At 38.4% G+C, this 17,045-nt stretch overlaps 1 protein-coding gene across 1 annotated transcript; it reads left to right on the forward strand.

The window, feature by feature from the left end:
- The first annotated feature begins 14,039 nt into the window (after window positions 1-14,039).
- Window positions 14,040-16,044, forward strand: LOC123907380 (putative pentatricopeptide repeat-containing protein At1g12700, mitochondrial). The gene has a single exon (XM_045957615.1). It carries the CDS (start codon window positions 14,075-14,077, stop codon window positions 15,710-15,712), a length of 1,638 nt encoding a protein of 545 aa, XP_045813571.1. The 5' UTR covers window positions 14,040-14,074; the 3' UTR covers window positions 15,713-16,044.
- The last annotated feature ends 1,001 nt before the right edge of the window (window positions 16,045-17,045 follow it).

A 17,045-nucleotide genomic window follows, 5' to 3' on the forward strand; every position in this document is an offset into this window, starting at 1 on the left:
AGCATAATTCTATTTTCTCCATAATTATATATGCAGCAGCCTATACTTAAATGTATTGTTCACTTTTTTGTGCTCGTTGTTAAATTAAATTCTTAATAAAGCATAAATATGATTGAATAGTTCAGGATGGCAACACTTGCACACATCAATATGATTCATGATTCCCCTTTTATATAGATGCTATTGATTTGAAATTCGAGCACTGTCTTCCTTGCACTAGACGCTAGTGATTTGACAGGTTGAACAATTATTGTTTGCTCATTTCATTGAAATTTGTTTGTTCATAACCGATCACTAAATCATCGTCCTTTCGGTTCAAGTTGCTATTTTGATTTAAAGAACTCAATAAGTGATTTAAAAGAGCTGCTCAGATGTTAGTGCAATTGTAGTCTGCTATTATGTTTAAGACCTTAAGCATGCATCTTAAAAAAAAGGTCTGAATCTGACAGGTACAACCTATTATTTAATGGATTTGTCTTTGTTCAATTCATTCAGCTCTAAATTCTGCTCGATTTACTTGGCAGCTAGTTTTGTTATTATTTTAGTCTCAGAATCATGTTTTCGTTAATAAAATGGATTGCTTTTTGTTCATATTAGCTAGTAGGGTTCCTTCTTTTAAAGAAGTGTATTATTGGATACCTCCAAAGTAGTTTTCCGTGTTCTGCCAATCTTATTTTTCTTAAGTATATATAAAACTTCGTGTACAAGTACATAATGTTAAAAATTGTGATCCTTGTATATTCACATATTGTGCTGATTAGGCTCTGGTATCGCACACAATTTGTATTCAAATGGAATACTTTATGAGTTTCATTGATTCTATTTTTTTTCTTCCTTACGTGAATTTCATTGATTCTTCTTTTATTGAGTATGTATGTCTCTTTATATTATATAGATTCCTCTGTTGAAATATTCCTTTTCCTTCTACTATTTGACATAAAGATTGCAAGAAAATCTTGGCCTCATCTCCAGCATTTATATAAGTATCACAAACACTTGGGAAGCCTTAAAGCTAGTTATTATGGAGGAGAACCAAACTAGTTATTAAATAATACACCACAAAGAATTTCGTACTATTTGATGTGGGACTTGGACACCCTACAGTACCCAAGCCCCTATTGAAGCCTTGTTCTTGAGAGATGAGAGACGACGTCTCGGCAGCTGCACTCTACGATGCTTTCTTCAATCTTTCTAATTGATCTCTCCATCGGTAGATCTCTTCAAGTAACCACCAATATAAGCTATTATTCCTATTGCCAGAGGGGTCTTTTGTGGGTGTGCGACATGTGCGACGGCATAAGACCCCATAAAAATAGGGGCTCTAAATTTTTTTTATAGGGTAGTAGTATTAGTAAATGAGAGATATAAAACTAGTAATTGCACTCAAATACTTGAGATTCTCTTTATTCTAAAATGATTGATTTATTAGTTACAAAATGTCCTAAAAGAGATTTTTCTATTGTGAATAAATTTTTTAGACGCTTTATAGCTAATTGTTATACTATAGTTTTATTAAATGAAGAGATGTGTAATAGAGATTTTCTTGTTTCTTAGACGCTTCATAGCTAATTTTGCATTGTTTCTTTTATTATGGCCTATTTTTATTAAAGGGCCACTTTTATATTTTGCACAGAGCCTCCAAAAACTCGGAGACGCCCCTGCCTATTGTTGGAATGGAGAAAACAATATTCATAATTTAGTACTTAATATCAACAGAATAGTAGAATTTTCCTTTGAAACAGTGGAAGGAAAGCTTAAATAGAAACAAAAAACAGATGATGAGTTTCTTGGCAAGAGCAATGCAAAATCCTAATTTTGTTGCAACAATTGCTTCAGCAGAAGGGACGGAGAAAATAGTTAGAGGAAGTTTTTTTCGAAGAAGAGGAGAATTATTAGTCAAGGGCCTAGTAATGTTGAAGTAAATGATGATTTAAGAGATGCTGCTGAAGAGTGCTTAAATTTTGTTACCCCCTCCGTCCCAAATCTTTGGTCATTTAATAAATGCTTTTATTCTTGTAAGGTACAAATGGTAAAATATCATTAATTGTACATTGAATTCTTAAAAGAATCAAAGTTTTGGGATAAAAGTAAAAGGCTAAAAGGACAAAAGTTTTACAAGGGAGGGAGTAAGCTTGAACCACATCAAGATGTTGAAGAGGATACTAATCAAATCAATCAAGTTGAAATTAGACATAAAGAGATTCATATTGAAGTGTTTTGGCAAGATTTGCTTAATGAATGTAAATATCATGCGAAACTAGGAGACGATTCCCCATAGCCAATCAGATCAACTGAGCCAGCAAACAGAACAACAGGGTGAGGACCACGTGGTAATTTCTCTAAATACACTCCTATGAGCACATCTAGAGAACGAATCTTGTAGGAGTGTATAAACACGAGTTTGTAGAGTCCGGGGTGAGATTCCCTAGAGAGATTAAGAAATCATCAAGGATAGACATAACGAAGTGCTGCAAATTCTATAAAAGTCATGGACATGAAACGGAAGATCGCATTCAGTTGAAGGGTGTTATTATAACATGACCATGTGACATTAGCTGAACTCCACAAATGTGGGAAAAAGGGGTTAGGATTAGAGTTTGCAAACAATACAACTTTTATAAAATATTTCAACAAGTTTTCTAACATGATTTTTTATCCCTACTTTTCAGTCAACTCGTGTACATCATTCGAAATTTTAACTTTTTTTTTTCTGTCATTTTAATATACATTATAGGAATCTTTCTTTGCAAATTTTAAATTTATTTATTTTAACAAGAGAAAATTAACTATTCTTTTTGGCGCATAAAAATTCAAGGATAAATGTTTACCCAAAAAAATAAATAATTAAGATAGGAGAGTAATTAATTATATGGTCATTAATACTAGTCGTGTGCTATTGACGATAACCTATGAAGCGGGGACACAGATACCGGACACGACACAGACACAGACACGTCGACACCGATAAAAAATTGGAAAAGTGACATAATTTAGTGTAATCATAAGTGTCAATGTCGGTGTCGGACACCGACACGTGTGTCGCGGCGCGAAAAATATCCTCGAGTGTGAACACTCGAAAAGAAACAGAGTCGCCACCGAATTTTATTTATCCCAAAGAAGGGAAAGGAAAATATCGAGAAAACCTTGAAGGGTAGAGAAATGGGTTCGGGAGTTGGCTATGCGAGGGGAAGGTATTAGCACCCCTCACATCTGTTGTACTCAACGGGAACCTTTTAGAGGGAAATTGTTTGTTTCCTTTAATGTGTTTTTTAATGTTTGCTTGATCACTTGTTTCTTGCTTCATCAATAGAAAAAAGGTTTTTTATTATTGTTAATATGATTATGTATACGGGGAAAAATGTTTGTTTTTTATTATTATGCCCGACAAGATGTTGAATCCTGCTCCTACGTATTTTCAGGTGCAATAGGAAAATCAGGGTTTCGTAGTTCAGGGGTAAAAATGTTTGTGGGTTGGTTGCTTTTAGACGCATGACGTCCAAGTCGCATTCTCGTATTAAACGCTGCTTGTATGCTCGCACTTTGGAGGCTTAAGCGTGGTTTGTATTACGGAGAATGGACGAAAACGTCACCCGTTTTGTGAAAAGGGTTTTACTTTTACTGCGCGCGAGGGCAGTGAAAAAGGTTTGAGTGTGTTGAGTTGATTTTATGAATTTTTGTGAAAATGTTTGAGAATGAGGATGGTCCGAGACACGAGTCATACGTCAGGGCCTCGGAACCATTCGGGTAGAGAAAGTCATACGTCAGTCCCTTCCTTTTTCATCCTTTTAATCTTAAGTCGTTTTAATTTGATTTAACAAAATCAACAGAAAAGATTAAGAGATATTTTTTTTGTGTTTTAAGGTTTGAGAATGAGAATGGTCCGAGACACGAGTCATACGTCAGGGCCTCGGAACCATTCGGGTAGAGAAAGTCATACGTCAGTTCCTTCCTTTTTCATTCTATTTATTGAGTTTTTTACGATTAAAGCAAAACAAAAAAACAAATCAAGCAAACAAAATATATACATATATGCGCCAATTGAAGCTTTTTGTTAACCTCGTCAATTTTGCTTAATCGTATTTATTAAGAGAAAGTTGAGTTTTGGGGTTTTCAAAGTAATGAAGTGCTTTTGAGAAATAAAAAGAAGATGAAAGTATTAATTCAAGCAAGCAATTAAAACATTAAATATGAACTTATTAAAATAAGCATGAGAGGTGTTGATTAATTAATCACTTAACTAACAATCACTTATTTAAGTGTTTAACCATTTAAGCACTTAGTAATTTAAGTACTTTTTATCAAACAACTTAAATGGTTACTCACTTAATCAAGTATTTAATTAATTGACTAATTAATCAATAACTCAAATAATCATTTCCAAATGATAAACACTTATTTAAATAAGCACTTATGTGAATAAGCTCTTATTTGAATAAGCACTTATATAAATAAGCACTAAAAATTAAGCAAAACGTAATTGGTGGTGCGAAACTGGGTACTGGGGGTGAAGCAATAGCAACCTGCAACACCAGGCCCAGCCCATCTGATTTTCGTTCAAAAAAAAAAAAAAAAAAAAACAGGACAGAATCAAATGTGGCATAAGAACAGAGGCGCACGGTGGACTTCATGGATCTGAGCCCTTTGATTAAAGCATGTGGCTGTGATTTAAAAATCACTCAACAGATCTTGGTCACTGGATTGATCGAACGGACGCGTTTTAAAAAAAGGAGGGAGCCAATGACGTGCCGCCACGTCATCGTCTTCAACCTCCTTCTCCTCCTTCACGACGAAGAACAACAACAGAGAAGCCATGGAAGCTTCATCAAGCTTCACGGCCAAACAACAACAACATCAAAACTTCGTCAAAAATTACAAATGAGTATATGATTTTGCTTGAAATTTTGCATAGATCATGAATATAAACTTAGATTTTTCAATAGATGTTTATATCTCAAAAAAAAAGTTCGAAACTTTAAAACCCCCAAAATTTTGAAAACCTACATTTGTGCGATTTAAGCAAAATTAAAGGTTGTAAAAGCTTCATATGATATTCAGGAGTAAAAAGTGTTCAGAATCTTACTGGTTTCGAGCTTTGTTTTGGTGGGTTAACACCTACACTTTTCTTTGCTATTTTGAACTTTGAGTAAGCCCCTCTTGACGGTTTTCCTTCGTTTTTCTTGTGGGTTCAAGCTTAGGTAGGTTCTTGGAGTGATTTGGGTGAAGAAAATTGAAGGTTGGAAGTGGTTTTAATGGATTTCGAACTTGTTGGAAAAGTGATGAAAAGATGAGTTTTTTGGTTTTTCTCTTCTCTGTTTTTCTCCAAAATCGCCCCCTCATGCTCTGAAATGTTACCTCTACTTATACTAGAAAATTAGGGTTTCAGGTGAATCAAAAGACAAAATTGAGAGTTAGAGAGATTGTGACATGAGGTGTTGATGCAGTGGTTCAGTTTTTGCAGTAACACCAGAATGGCAAAGAAAAAAAGGTCAACGAAGAAAGAGGGCAAGACTTGAACTTGGTTTAGACATAATTTGAAACTCATAGCAGGAAGCAGAACACAGCTCAGTATTGTTTTGTCCTATTTTCATTGTACTGATTCTCCCCCCTTTTATTCTTTTACTCTGTTTTTTTCTTTCTTTCATTTTTTATAATTGTCACAATAATAATAAAATAACAATAGTAAAAATAAAAACAAATAAGAATTTAAAATGTCTTTTGGGATTTGAAAATTTTTTTTAATAATAAAAAGATGAGAAATATGAGAATGAGATGAAAAATAATTTATGGAATAGGTAGGACAAAATTAGGGTATAACAACGTGTCCGACACAGACACGCCTAATCTGAGGAGTGTCGGTGTTTCCTAGACGACAACCATGTGTCGTGCTATTAAGTGTTTTCCTTAAAAAAATCACTTTTATAAGTTGTATCTAAACAAACTAAAGATTATTTTATTTAAAAAAAGTGATTTTTATTATAATAAACAAACACAATGTAAATTCAACTTTTCTAAAAATCTATAAAAACTAATCTCTAAATTATTTTACATCAAAATCACTATTTTTTTAATCTGTAACAAACGCACCCGTCAAAATTTTGGTAGATAGGGATCCCATAAAAACTTCTTTCGAGCAACGGGCAAAACTTGGTCATTTCTCAAGAACAATAGCTAAGGGACCCGATACTACTACTTGGATCTGGAACCTACATGCTAATGCTCATGATTTTGATAGCCATGCTAGTGATTTAGAGTAGGATTCAATGATTATTCGTTCGCCGGAACCAAAACTACAGAAAAAATTAATAAATTTATAATTTAATCAAAATACAAATTTTAATATATAAATATAAATAATAATAATAATAAAATATTTAAAAAAAACAGAGCGATGAGAGAGAGAGAGAGAGAGAGAGAGTTAGAGAGAAAGAGAGAGAAGAGCTGCTTCTAGGGCAAGCCTAGGACGACAGTTTCGGTCATCGCCTTCACCGGAAGTAAGGCAGAAACGAGGGGCGATTCCATTGATAGTGGAGAATGGGCTGAGGTGCGACGGAGAGGGTGGAAAGAGCTTAGACAGGATGAACGAAAACAGGACAGACATAGACGAACCTATGATCACCATTCGCGATCGCGCTCGAAACCTGGACGAGATATTTCTCACGATCGGTGTTGTATTCCCAATCACCAGGTCTGCAATCACTATCGATCTGGAAGAAGCAGGTCACGATATAACAGAGGGCGGAGCATGTTTCATCGGTCAAGGAACTGGCGTGTTGCGCGATCCTTCTCCTTCAATTCTAGAACGTGATCGTTTTCAGCCATGGAAGGGCGGCGGAAAGCTTCCAGTGGTCGGCGATGTAGGCAGGAGGAAAGGGAGGACGGTAGAGGTAGAGATTCCGGCCGAAATCACGATGGAAGGAATGCAGATAGACACCGTTTGGGTTTCAATCATGGAAGGGAGGAAGAAATTCATGATTCTAAGTGTGTTGTTTATAATAACCGTGTTATGCAGGAGGAGTAGAATTCCTTGAAGAAGCAAGAGTATGGCAGAAATCATTTTGGCCAAGGCACGGTTAAGGGCAACAACGGCGGTGCGAGTGCGGAGTTAAATTATGGGAATGGCGATGTTGAGCGTTCACATAATAAATTGGTGATGGTGGTGCTTCGGGTTGTGCTCTAAAACGGTACGTATCTTTTTATTTCACAAATTTTCCAGCACAAATGTCGAACTTTTATTTGAGGAAGGGTTTTGAAGTCTGTGGTATGCTGGAGGACGTGTTTGTTGCAAAAAAAAAAGAAATAGATACGGTAAACCTTACGGTTTCGTTAAATTTTCTAATGTTAAAAAAGTGACAAAATTGTTGAATGCTATCAACAATGTTTGGTTTGGATATTTTCGGGTTAAAGTTAGTGTTGCCATGTTTGAACGCAATGTTTCCGGGGTGGGAAGGAACTCGGAGAGGCAAAGGGGTGGATTAAGAAAAGGAGAAGAAGTGCAGTAGCTGAAAGTGGGGCAGCAAGACTCAGCAAGGAATGTAGAGCCTACAGGATGTGCTGGTAATAATAAGTCGCCGAAGAAAATTAATGATTATGCTGTAGTATTGATATTACTGCGGAGAAGGATAGTAGTTCCCCATGGGAAGGAGTGCAGGTGGGGGAGGTGGTTATCAAGCTAGGGGCTCGGCAGGAGGAGATAGTCAAAAAAGGCAGACTCAATAAAAGGGGTAGTAAAGTCTGCGAATAAGGTTGAGCAGCTAAATGATTCAGTCAAGGACTGCAAAGTCTTTATGCGAAGCTATAAATCGAAGCCTAATGATACGGAGTGGGCTTACAAAGGGGTAGTGGCTACAGTCTTCAATGGTGAATCGCTTTCTGTGGTGCAGAACAAAATTATGGACGCGGGTTTTAGTGATCTGATTCTCATTCCAATGGGTGCCGATAAGGTTTTTGTCCATAGCACTGAGAATGGAGATGCTATGTCAGTGATCAACAATGCTAAGGAGTTCTTCCAACTAGTTTTTTGGAATTGGATGCGATGGGATAAGGAGACATCACCTTATCGGAGAGGTGCTTGGGTCCGTTTGTATGGAGTTCCTCTTCATGCTTGGAATGAGCAATTCTTCCAGCTGTGCGTTTTTGAAAGTGGACGGTTCCTTCGAACGAATAGTAGTTATGTTGAAAAGACCAGATTAGACTTCGCGCGAGTCTTAATAGCTACACCGGAACTTGACATAATCAAAAAAAGTGTGTCTGTGCTGGTGGACGGAATCATAGTGGAGATTAAGATCGTGGAGGAATGGGGGTACGCTATGGGAGAGGATTCTTGTCTTTTTGACGAGGGGAGTGAGTTTGAGGAATCTCAAGCTGATTACAGTGAAGGTCAGGTGGATCCGGAGGTTAACCGCAGTGTGGACATGTTAATCGATAAATTTAAGGAAGGGCTTGATGAGGAGGATCTCGTTGAAGGCCAAGGCATGCGGGATGATGAATTGTTATACAAGTCTGAAGCTAAACCAGGTCCTGAGAGAGTCGGGATTTCATATGTTTTGGGGAAGGGTTCTAAGGAAGCGCTCGGTGATCATGATGGTCAGGCAGAGGCGCCTTACCCCTTGGTGGAGGCTCAGGTTAGGCCTACTATTCGACCGGTTATTAGCAAGCGCACAAATTCCTGCCCACCGGAGGCGAGACGATCCATTATTTCAGGGCCTTGGAGCTTGGAATGGCTGCAGGATCAGAATCACGGGGATGCAGGAGTGATCTTTTCAGCTAGTAAGAGGAGCAGAAAGGTGTTTCACCAAGGATCGAAACTTAATATGATCGGGGAGCAGGATCTGAAGAGAAAGAAAGCAAGAGGGATGCTTCGTCATCCTCTCCATAACATTAAAAATGTGGCTAGGATGTCAAGCAAAGATCGTTGTGAGGTGTTAAAGGCTTTAAAGAAGAGCGTTCGTCGGCGAAGGGGCGGGGACGGGGTTAATCCATCTTGCTCTATGAGTTGTCAAGTCTCGTCAGGAGATTTATCCTCGTCGGGTTCTGCCAATAACGATTGGATGAATTGGGTGGCGGTTCAAGGCAATGACAAAATGGCGGTGGATGATGTGTGGGGGATCGGGAAAACTATCGGGGTCAAGTTTAAGGGAGACAGTGTGAACATGTTCAATATTCTTTCAAGGGCGAGCAAAGGAAAGAAGTAGTTTACAGGGCAGTTGTCTGGGGCAGGGGGGACCCGGAGGGACAACGAGTGCTAGTGTTGTGGTTTTTTGGCTGTGGGGGGGGGATATGTGTTTTTTATGAAGATTATTTCTTGGAATATTAGAGGGCTGGGAGGCCCTGAAAAGAGGAAGGAAGTGCGTAAGATGGTGGGGGATCTGAAACCCTTTATTTTTTGTATCCAGGAGACGAAATTGCAAATTCTCGATGAATTTCTTTATAAAATTCTCTGGGGCAGCTCTCCACACGGGTTCTCTTATCGCCCATCGCTTGGGGCGTCAGGAGGGCTTTTGACTCTGTGGGACACTTCTGAGGTGGAGGTTTAGTCGACTGAAAGCCGTGGGCATGTTTTGTGGTGTCATGGTCGGTTTCTTAGGACAGGGGATGAGTTTCATGTGGCAAATGTCTATGCGCCTTGCAACGACGGGGCTAAGCAAGGGCTATGGGATTATTTTTCGGTGCGGCTTGATTCATTGGTAGAAAAGAAGGTGTGTGTGTGTGGATTTTAACGCTGCCAAGCACATTGATGAAAGACGGTCGGTTAGGGACGGGCATCGATCCTTGGATCATATCCCTTTTAATCGATTTATTGAAGATAATTCTCTGATTGATCTTCCCTTAATTGGACGTAAGTTTACTTGGTTCAAAGGGGACGGTGTTTCGATGAGCCGTCTTGATAGGTTCCTTTTATCTTAGGAGTGGTGCTTTTCTTGGCCCAATTGCAAACAAGTAGCTAAGTTACGGGGGTTGTCTGACCATTGCCTTTGGTCTTGTCTGCGAACGAGGAAGATTAGGGACCTCGTCCGTCGAGGATGCTTAAGTGTTGGAAGGATATTCCCGGTTACAATGCGTTTGTCCGAGAAAAGTGGAATTCGTTTCAGGTTGATGGCCGGGGTAGTTATGTGCTCAAGGAAAAACTCAAGATGATCAAGGTGGCTCTGAGAGATTGGCACTTGGCTCATGCTCAAAATATTCCTAGTCGCATTGATTCTTTGAAGTTTAGGCTGTCTGCTCTTGATGAGAAGGGGGAGGAAGATGATCTTTCTGAGGCGGAGTTAACCGAGCTTCATGGGGTTTCGTATGATATCCATTCGCTGTCTAAGCTACACGCAAGCATCAGTTGGCAACAATCTCGGTCGTTGTGCCTCAAGGAAGGGGACGTTAACTCTAAGTACTTTCATTCGATTTTGGCGAGTCGCCGTCGCAGGAATGCTATATCCGTTATTCAGGTTGATGGTGTTACGTTGGAGGGGGTAATTCCGATTAGGCAGGCAGTGTTTTCGCATTTTGAGTCTCACTTTAAGGCACCTAATGTGGAGAGGTCGGGGGTTGAAGACCTTCAATTTAAGCGGTTGAATCAGGTGGAGGTTGGAGGTTTAATCAAACCCTTTACGGAGGCTGAGGTGAAACAAGCTGTGTGAGATTGTGACAGTTATAAAAGTCCGGGTCCCGACGAAATTAATTTTGGTTTTATCAAAGATTTATGGGTCGAGATGAGAGGTGACGTTATGCGTTTCCTTTTTGACTTTCATCGGAACGGCAGGTTGACTAAAGGTATTAATGCTACGTTCATTGCTTTGATCCCCAAAACGGATAATCCTCAACGGTTGAACGACTTTCGGCCTATTTCGCTTGTGGGAAGCCTTTATAAAATTCTGGCGAAGGTTTTAGCTAATAGGTTGCGACAAGTGATTGGCAGTGTAATATCTGAGTCCCAGACTGCGTTTGTGAAGAATAGGCAAATTCTTGATGGTATTCTAATTACAAACGAGATAGTGGATGAGGCGCGTAAGTCTAAAAAGGATCTTATGTTATTTAAGGTAGATTTTGAGAAAGCTTATGATTCGGTGGATTGGGGGTATCTTGATGACGTTATGGGGAGAATGTCGTTTCCAACTTTGTGGAGAAAGTGGATTAGAGAATGTGTTTGCACGGTACAACTTCTGTGTTAGTTAATGGTAGTCCGACTGATGAATTTCCTCTTCGGCGAGGTCTTCGGCAAGGTGACCCGATTTCAACTTTCCTTTTTCTTCTGGCGGCTGAGGGTCTCAGTGTGCTTATGGAAGCGATGGTAGCGCGTAATTTGTTTACGGGATATAGTATTGGTGGTCAGGAGTCAATCAGGGTGTCACATCTTCAGTTCGCTGATGATACTCTCATGTTGGGGGTTAAAAGTTGGGCAAATGTTCGAGCTCTTCGAGCTGTTTTAGTGTTGTTTGAGACTATGTCGGGGTTGAAGGTAAATTTTAATAAGAGCTTATTGATTGGCGTTAATATTCCAGATTCCTGGTTAGGCGAAGCTGCGCCTGTCTTGTGTTGTAAAGTGGGAAAGATTCTTTTCCTTTACTTGGGTCTTCAGATTGGGGGGTGATCCGCAGCGCTTGGTGTTTTGGGAATCGGTGTTGTCTCGTATAAAGAATAGATTGTCTGGGTGGAAAAGTCGCTTCTTGTCGTTTGGTGGTCGTCTGGTTTTGTTAAAGTCTGTCTTGACTTCTTTACCTGTCTATGTTCTTTCTTTCTTTCTTCAAGGTTCCCTCAGGTATCATTTCCTCTATTGAATCTCTTTTCATTAAATTTTTTTTTTGGGGGGGGGGGGGGGGGTGTGAGGATTCTAGGAAAATCTCTTGGGTTAGTTGGAAAGACATTTGTTCGCGTAAGGAGTTTGGAGGTTTGGGGGTTAGACGGTTGCGTGAATTCAACCTGGCGTTGTTGGGTAAGTGGTGTTGGAAGATGCTGGTGGACAGAGAGGGCATGTGGTTTAGAGTTTTGGCAGCTCGGTATGGGGTTGAGGATGGTAGACTTTGCGAGGGAGGTCAGCGAGGCTCGGTGTGGTGGAGGGAGATTGTGCGTATTAGAGAGGGTGAGGGTGAGTTACGTGGTAGGTGGTTTGGGGAGCATGTTATGAGGAGGGTAGGGGATGGTTTAGATACTCTTTTTTGGACCGATCCTTGGTTGGATGAGATCTCGTTGAGGGAGCGGTTTGGTCGCCTTTTTGCGTTGGCTAAGACCAAATCGCACTCGGTCGCAGAGATGTTTGCTTTAGGGTGGAGGGCAGATGAAGAGGCGTGGGTGTGGCGGAGGCAGTTGAGGGCGTGGGAGGAGTTGTTGAGGGAGTGTCAGTTTTTACTTCTTGACATTTCTTTGCAGGATCAGACTTTGGACAGGTGGCAGTGGCACCCAGATCCTGATGCAGGGTATACGATTGCTGGAGGTTATCAGATTCTGACTCATCAGGCTTATGTTGCTTTACATGATGCGGAAAACCTTATTTGACACCCTCAGGTTCCGTTGAAGGTTTTCATCTTTACGTGGAGCTTATTGCGGGATAGGTTGCCCACGAGAGCCAATCTGGTCACTCGTGGAGTTTTGTCTTCTACCGTTGATTCTTGTGTGTTTGGTTGTGGTGTGGCTGAGTCGGCCCATCATTTATTTTTATCTTGTAGCATTGCTGGCTCTCTTTGGGATTTAGTTCGTGCGTGGGTTGACATTCCTCCGATGGATTTTACTACTTTGCGTGATAATTTTGTCCAATTTACAGCTTCCGCAGGTGTATCTCGAGCGCGACGGTCTTTTCTATAGCTTCTTTGGCTAGTTTGTGTTTGGGTGATATGGACAGAGAGAAATCATCGTTTGTTCAAAGGCTCAACGGGCACACCTCATCTTTTGTTGGATAAGATCAAGTTTTTCTCCTTTAGGTGGTTGAAGTCGACGAGTATTACGTTAGCTTCGAATTACCATAGCTGGTGGTCTAGTCCATTGTTGTGTTTGGGTCTTGTATGATTTGATTGTGTTTGCATCTCTATGACTCTATTGTAAACTTTTTTAGTCTACCTCAGTACGTCTTGTGTTGGGGAGGCTGTTTGTGTTAATATATTCCATTTTGGCTTCTTCAAAAAAAAAAAAATTATGCATATAACTTAAATAGACCGATCTAATAGGCTAAAATGTTTTTTTACTGTACTGCAATCTACTCCCTCCGTCCAGAATTATAAGAGAAAATAAAAAAATCACACTTATTAAGAAAAAGTAAAACATGAGAATTTGAAATATGTTTTTGTTTGGAATAAGTTGCATAGGAAGATGTAAAAACAATTTTTATTGGTTGTTGTTTATTGAGAAAAAGGTAGAGAGAGAAAATTAAATGCAATTTGCATTTAATTTTATGAGAATAAGGAAAAAATATTCTTGAAAATGACTTTCTCCATTATAATTTCGGACAAAAAAAAGGCTTTTTTCCCTTATAATTTGGGACGGAGGGAGTAACTTATTTAATTAAATATACTTATAAATTTTTTTTTGGGCAATTCTATGCAGAGAAATACTTTAGGCCGGGCTTCCCACTTCTACACTTGGATAAGCCTCACCGTGAAAACCCCTACACATTGAGATTAAATTATCATTCATTCAAGATTTCAATTATGCCAAAATCAATTCTCTCCCACTTCTGCGGCGGAGAGAATTGATTTTGGCAGAATTGATTCTGTAAAATTGATTCTGGCCAAAATTAATTTTAAGCTCGCGTGTGTTTGGTTCTGCGGCGGAGAGAATTGATTTTGGCAGAATTGATTCTGTAAAATTGATTCTGGCCAAAATTGATTTTAAGCTGAAGTGGTTTATGTTTGGATATATTCATGAAATAGTGAATTGAACAAAAAATTTGAGTGTAAAAATCAATTCTAGAATCAGAAGCTACGATTTCTAGCTTCAAGTAGAATCAATTCTGGAGGCAGAATCAATTCTACTTTTGAGAAACCAAACAAGTCAGAATCAATTCTACACGTCCAGAATCAATTCTGGATCCTCCAAAATTAAAACCAAACATACACTTAAGATTAATCGATTTTCATTTTAAACCAAACAAACAACAATGTCGTATGTTGCTTCTTCTCCTAATTTTCAAAAACTCCAAAACCCTAAATTCATTCGCTTCTTCTCCTCTTCACCTAAAAGCCTATACTCTCAATTCCACAACCAAAATAAAGACGAACAAAATCTCGTTTGCTTATTCAATCAATTGCTACTTCAAAACAATCCATCCATCTTCCGATTTAACAAAATTTTAGGTTCCTTTGTTAAGCTCAATCAATACTCCACTGTTGTTTCACTTCATCGACAGATGGAATTAAATGGAATTTCCTCAGATTTAGTCACTTCCAACATATTGATCAATTGTTTTTCACAATTAGGTCAAATCTCTCTTTCCTTTTCTGTATTTGCCAACATTCTCAAAAAGGGTTTTCATCCAGATGTCATAACATTGACTACACTCATTAAGGGTCTCTGTCTCAAAGGTCAGATCCATAAAGCATTCAACTTTCATGATAAGGTCGTAGCGCAGGGATTCCGGTTAGGTCATGTTAGTTATGGGACCTTGATCAATGGGTTATGTAAACTTGGACAAACAAGAACAGCCCTACAACTGCTGAGACGAGTTGATGAGAAACTGCTTCAACCTAATGTGGTAATGTACAATGCAATTATTGATAGTATGTGCAAGGATAAACTTGTTAATCATGCTTTTCATTTATACTCTGAAATGATTGCTAAGAAACTTTCTCCTGATGTAGTCACTTACAATACTTTAATTAACGGCTTTTGCATCGTAGGTCGGTTAAAAGAAGCAATTCATCTGTTTAATAAAATGGTATCGGAAAACATCAACCATAATATTTATACCTTTAATATATTGGTTGATGCATTTTGTAAAGAAGGAAAAGTGAAAGAAGCTAAAACTATGTTTGCTATGATGATGAGAAAAGGTGTTAAACCTGATGTTGTTACTTATAACTCTTTAATGGATGGATATTGCTTAGTTAAAGAAATTAACAAGGCCAATGGTATATTCAACACTATGGCTCAGATGGGAGTGGCTCCTGATGTTCATAGCTACAGTATCATGATTAATGGATTTTGTAAGATTAAAATGGTAGATGAAGCCATCAATCTCTTCAATGAAATGCATTGCAGAAAAATTATACCTAATGTGGTAACTTACAATTCCCTTATTGATGGTTTGTGCAAATCAGGAAGAATCTCATATGCTTTGGAGCTTGTCAATGAGATGCATGATAGAGGTCAACCACCTGATATATTTACTTATAATTCTATATTGGATGCTTTGTGCAAAAACCATGATGTTAACAAGGCAATTGCATTATTAACCAAAATTATAGAGAACGATATTCAGCCAGATATGTGCACGTACACTATTCTTATTGGTGGATTGTGTAAAGGTGGAAGGCTGGAGGATGCGAGAAAGGTTTTTGAAGATCTTTTGGTCAAAGGCTACAATCTAGATGTTCATATATATACTGTTATGATCAAAGGATTTTGTAACAAGGGTTTGTTTGACGAAGCATTGACCATGCTGTCAAAAATGAAAGACAATAGTTGCATTCCAAATGCTGCAACGTATGAAATTATTATCCATTCTCTATTTGATAAAGATGAAAATGATAAGGCAGAGAAACTTCTTCGTGAAATGATTTCAAGAGGTCTGTTGTAAGACTAAAACTAGGTATTATGATATTTATGTTTCAACATTGTTTCATCATTTCATTTATTTAGTTGCTTCACTCAATGGAAATAAGGCTTTTGTCATTTCTTTTGGATAAGTGTGTTTTGGGAAATTGGTAGGACTTGAAAATTATTGATGTCATAAGAGTGTTGTTGGGTTCAGTTTGTACTAATTGTATTACACTTGCTCTAGCTAAAATTCCTGGCACGCAGTGGACAAATGCTTTGACAGATGCTACACCAGTTGTCTATATAAATCAAACAGCAGACAAGCAAAATAATAAACTGCAGAATAATAAAGAACACAGTAGGTTTGTTAACCCAGTTCAGTGTAAACACACCTACTATGGGGATACCAATCCAGGAGGAATCCACTATAATAGTACTAGTTCTAAGTTATCAGTAAACGCCCCGTTTACAACTTGTCACCTAGCTACTACTCGTGCTATACTCTACCTAGGAACTCCTAGATATGAGACCGTGTCTCACTCCCCTCACTACCCCACAACATATAAAACATATTTTTGTAACAAATAAAACAAACCGCCTTAGGTATCTTGCAGTAGAAGGTGCGTTTTAGCTTGCTGGATAAGTATGAACTTATTTGTAAATCAAATCTTCAAAAAGATATAAAACAAAATTTAGGTGCGCTGCTTCAAGAGACACATGTTGTACGGACATGCTACGACATCTTGGTCCAACATTTGGCTATTGTTGTTTTTGCGAAATTGTATCCAATATTTAAAACCCAACACTAGCCAATGGTTTTCTTAATCAACAATAGCTAATATCTAGATGCTTTATATATATTAAAAAAATCATTTCGATACAGAAGTAGAATACACCAGATATCTTGGGTGAGGGAATGGGATCATGGATACAGGTCTATAGAGACTGAAAGCAAACTTGTTATGGTTTGGGAAATATAATATCCTGTTATTCCTTGCATTATTATGACCAAAGAAGTAACTTGTTATGGCGCGTGAAGTGAGTCAAAATTAAAGGTTTATTCGCCTTTTCCTTGTCTTTTTTAACTTTAACAAGCTTTGATTTTTCATTCAAAGCTTATTTATCTAATGTAGTTTTCCATGTTCTGTCATTCTTATCTATCTGAAATGTATATGCACTGAATCGTTGATGTCACAAAAAATTTTGTTTTGTGGGAGTTCTGTTATCTACGGTTTTTGTTTCTGATGTACAACAAAGTATGTTTCTAGTATATTTTATAGCAAGTCTCCTATTTCACCGCCGTCATCGCCTCACCATCCCTCTCAGCCTTCTTCACCACATATTCTGTCTCTTTAGTTTCTTTTGTTTTCAGC

The sequence above is a fragment of the Trifolium pratense genome, linkage group LG2 (assembly GCF_020283565.1).
Source record: "Trifolium pratense cultivar HEN17-A07 linkage group LG2, ARS_RC_1.1, whole genome shotgun sequence".
NCBI classification, from domain to species: Eukaryota; Viridiplantae; Streptophyta; class Magnoliopsida; order Fabales; family Fabaceae; genus Trifolium; species Trifolium pratense.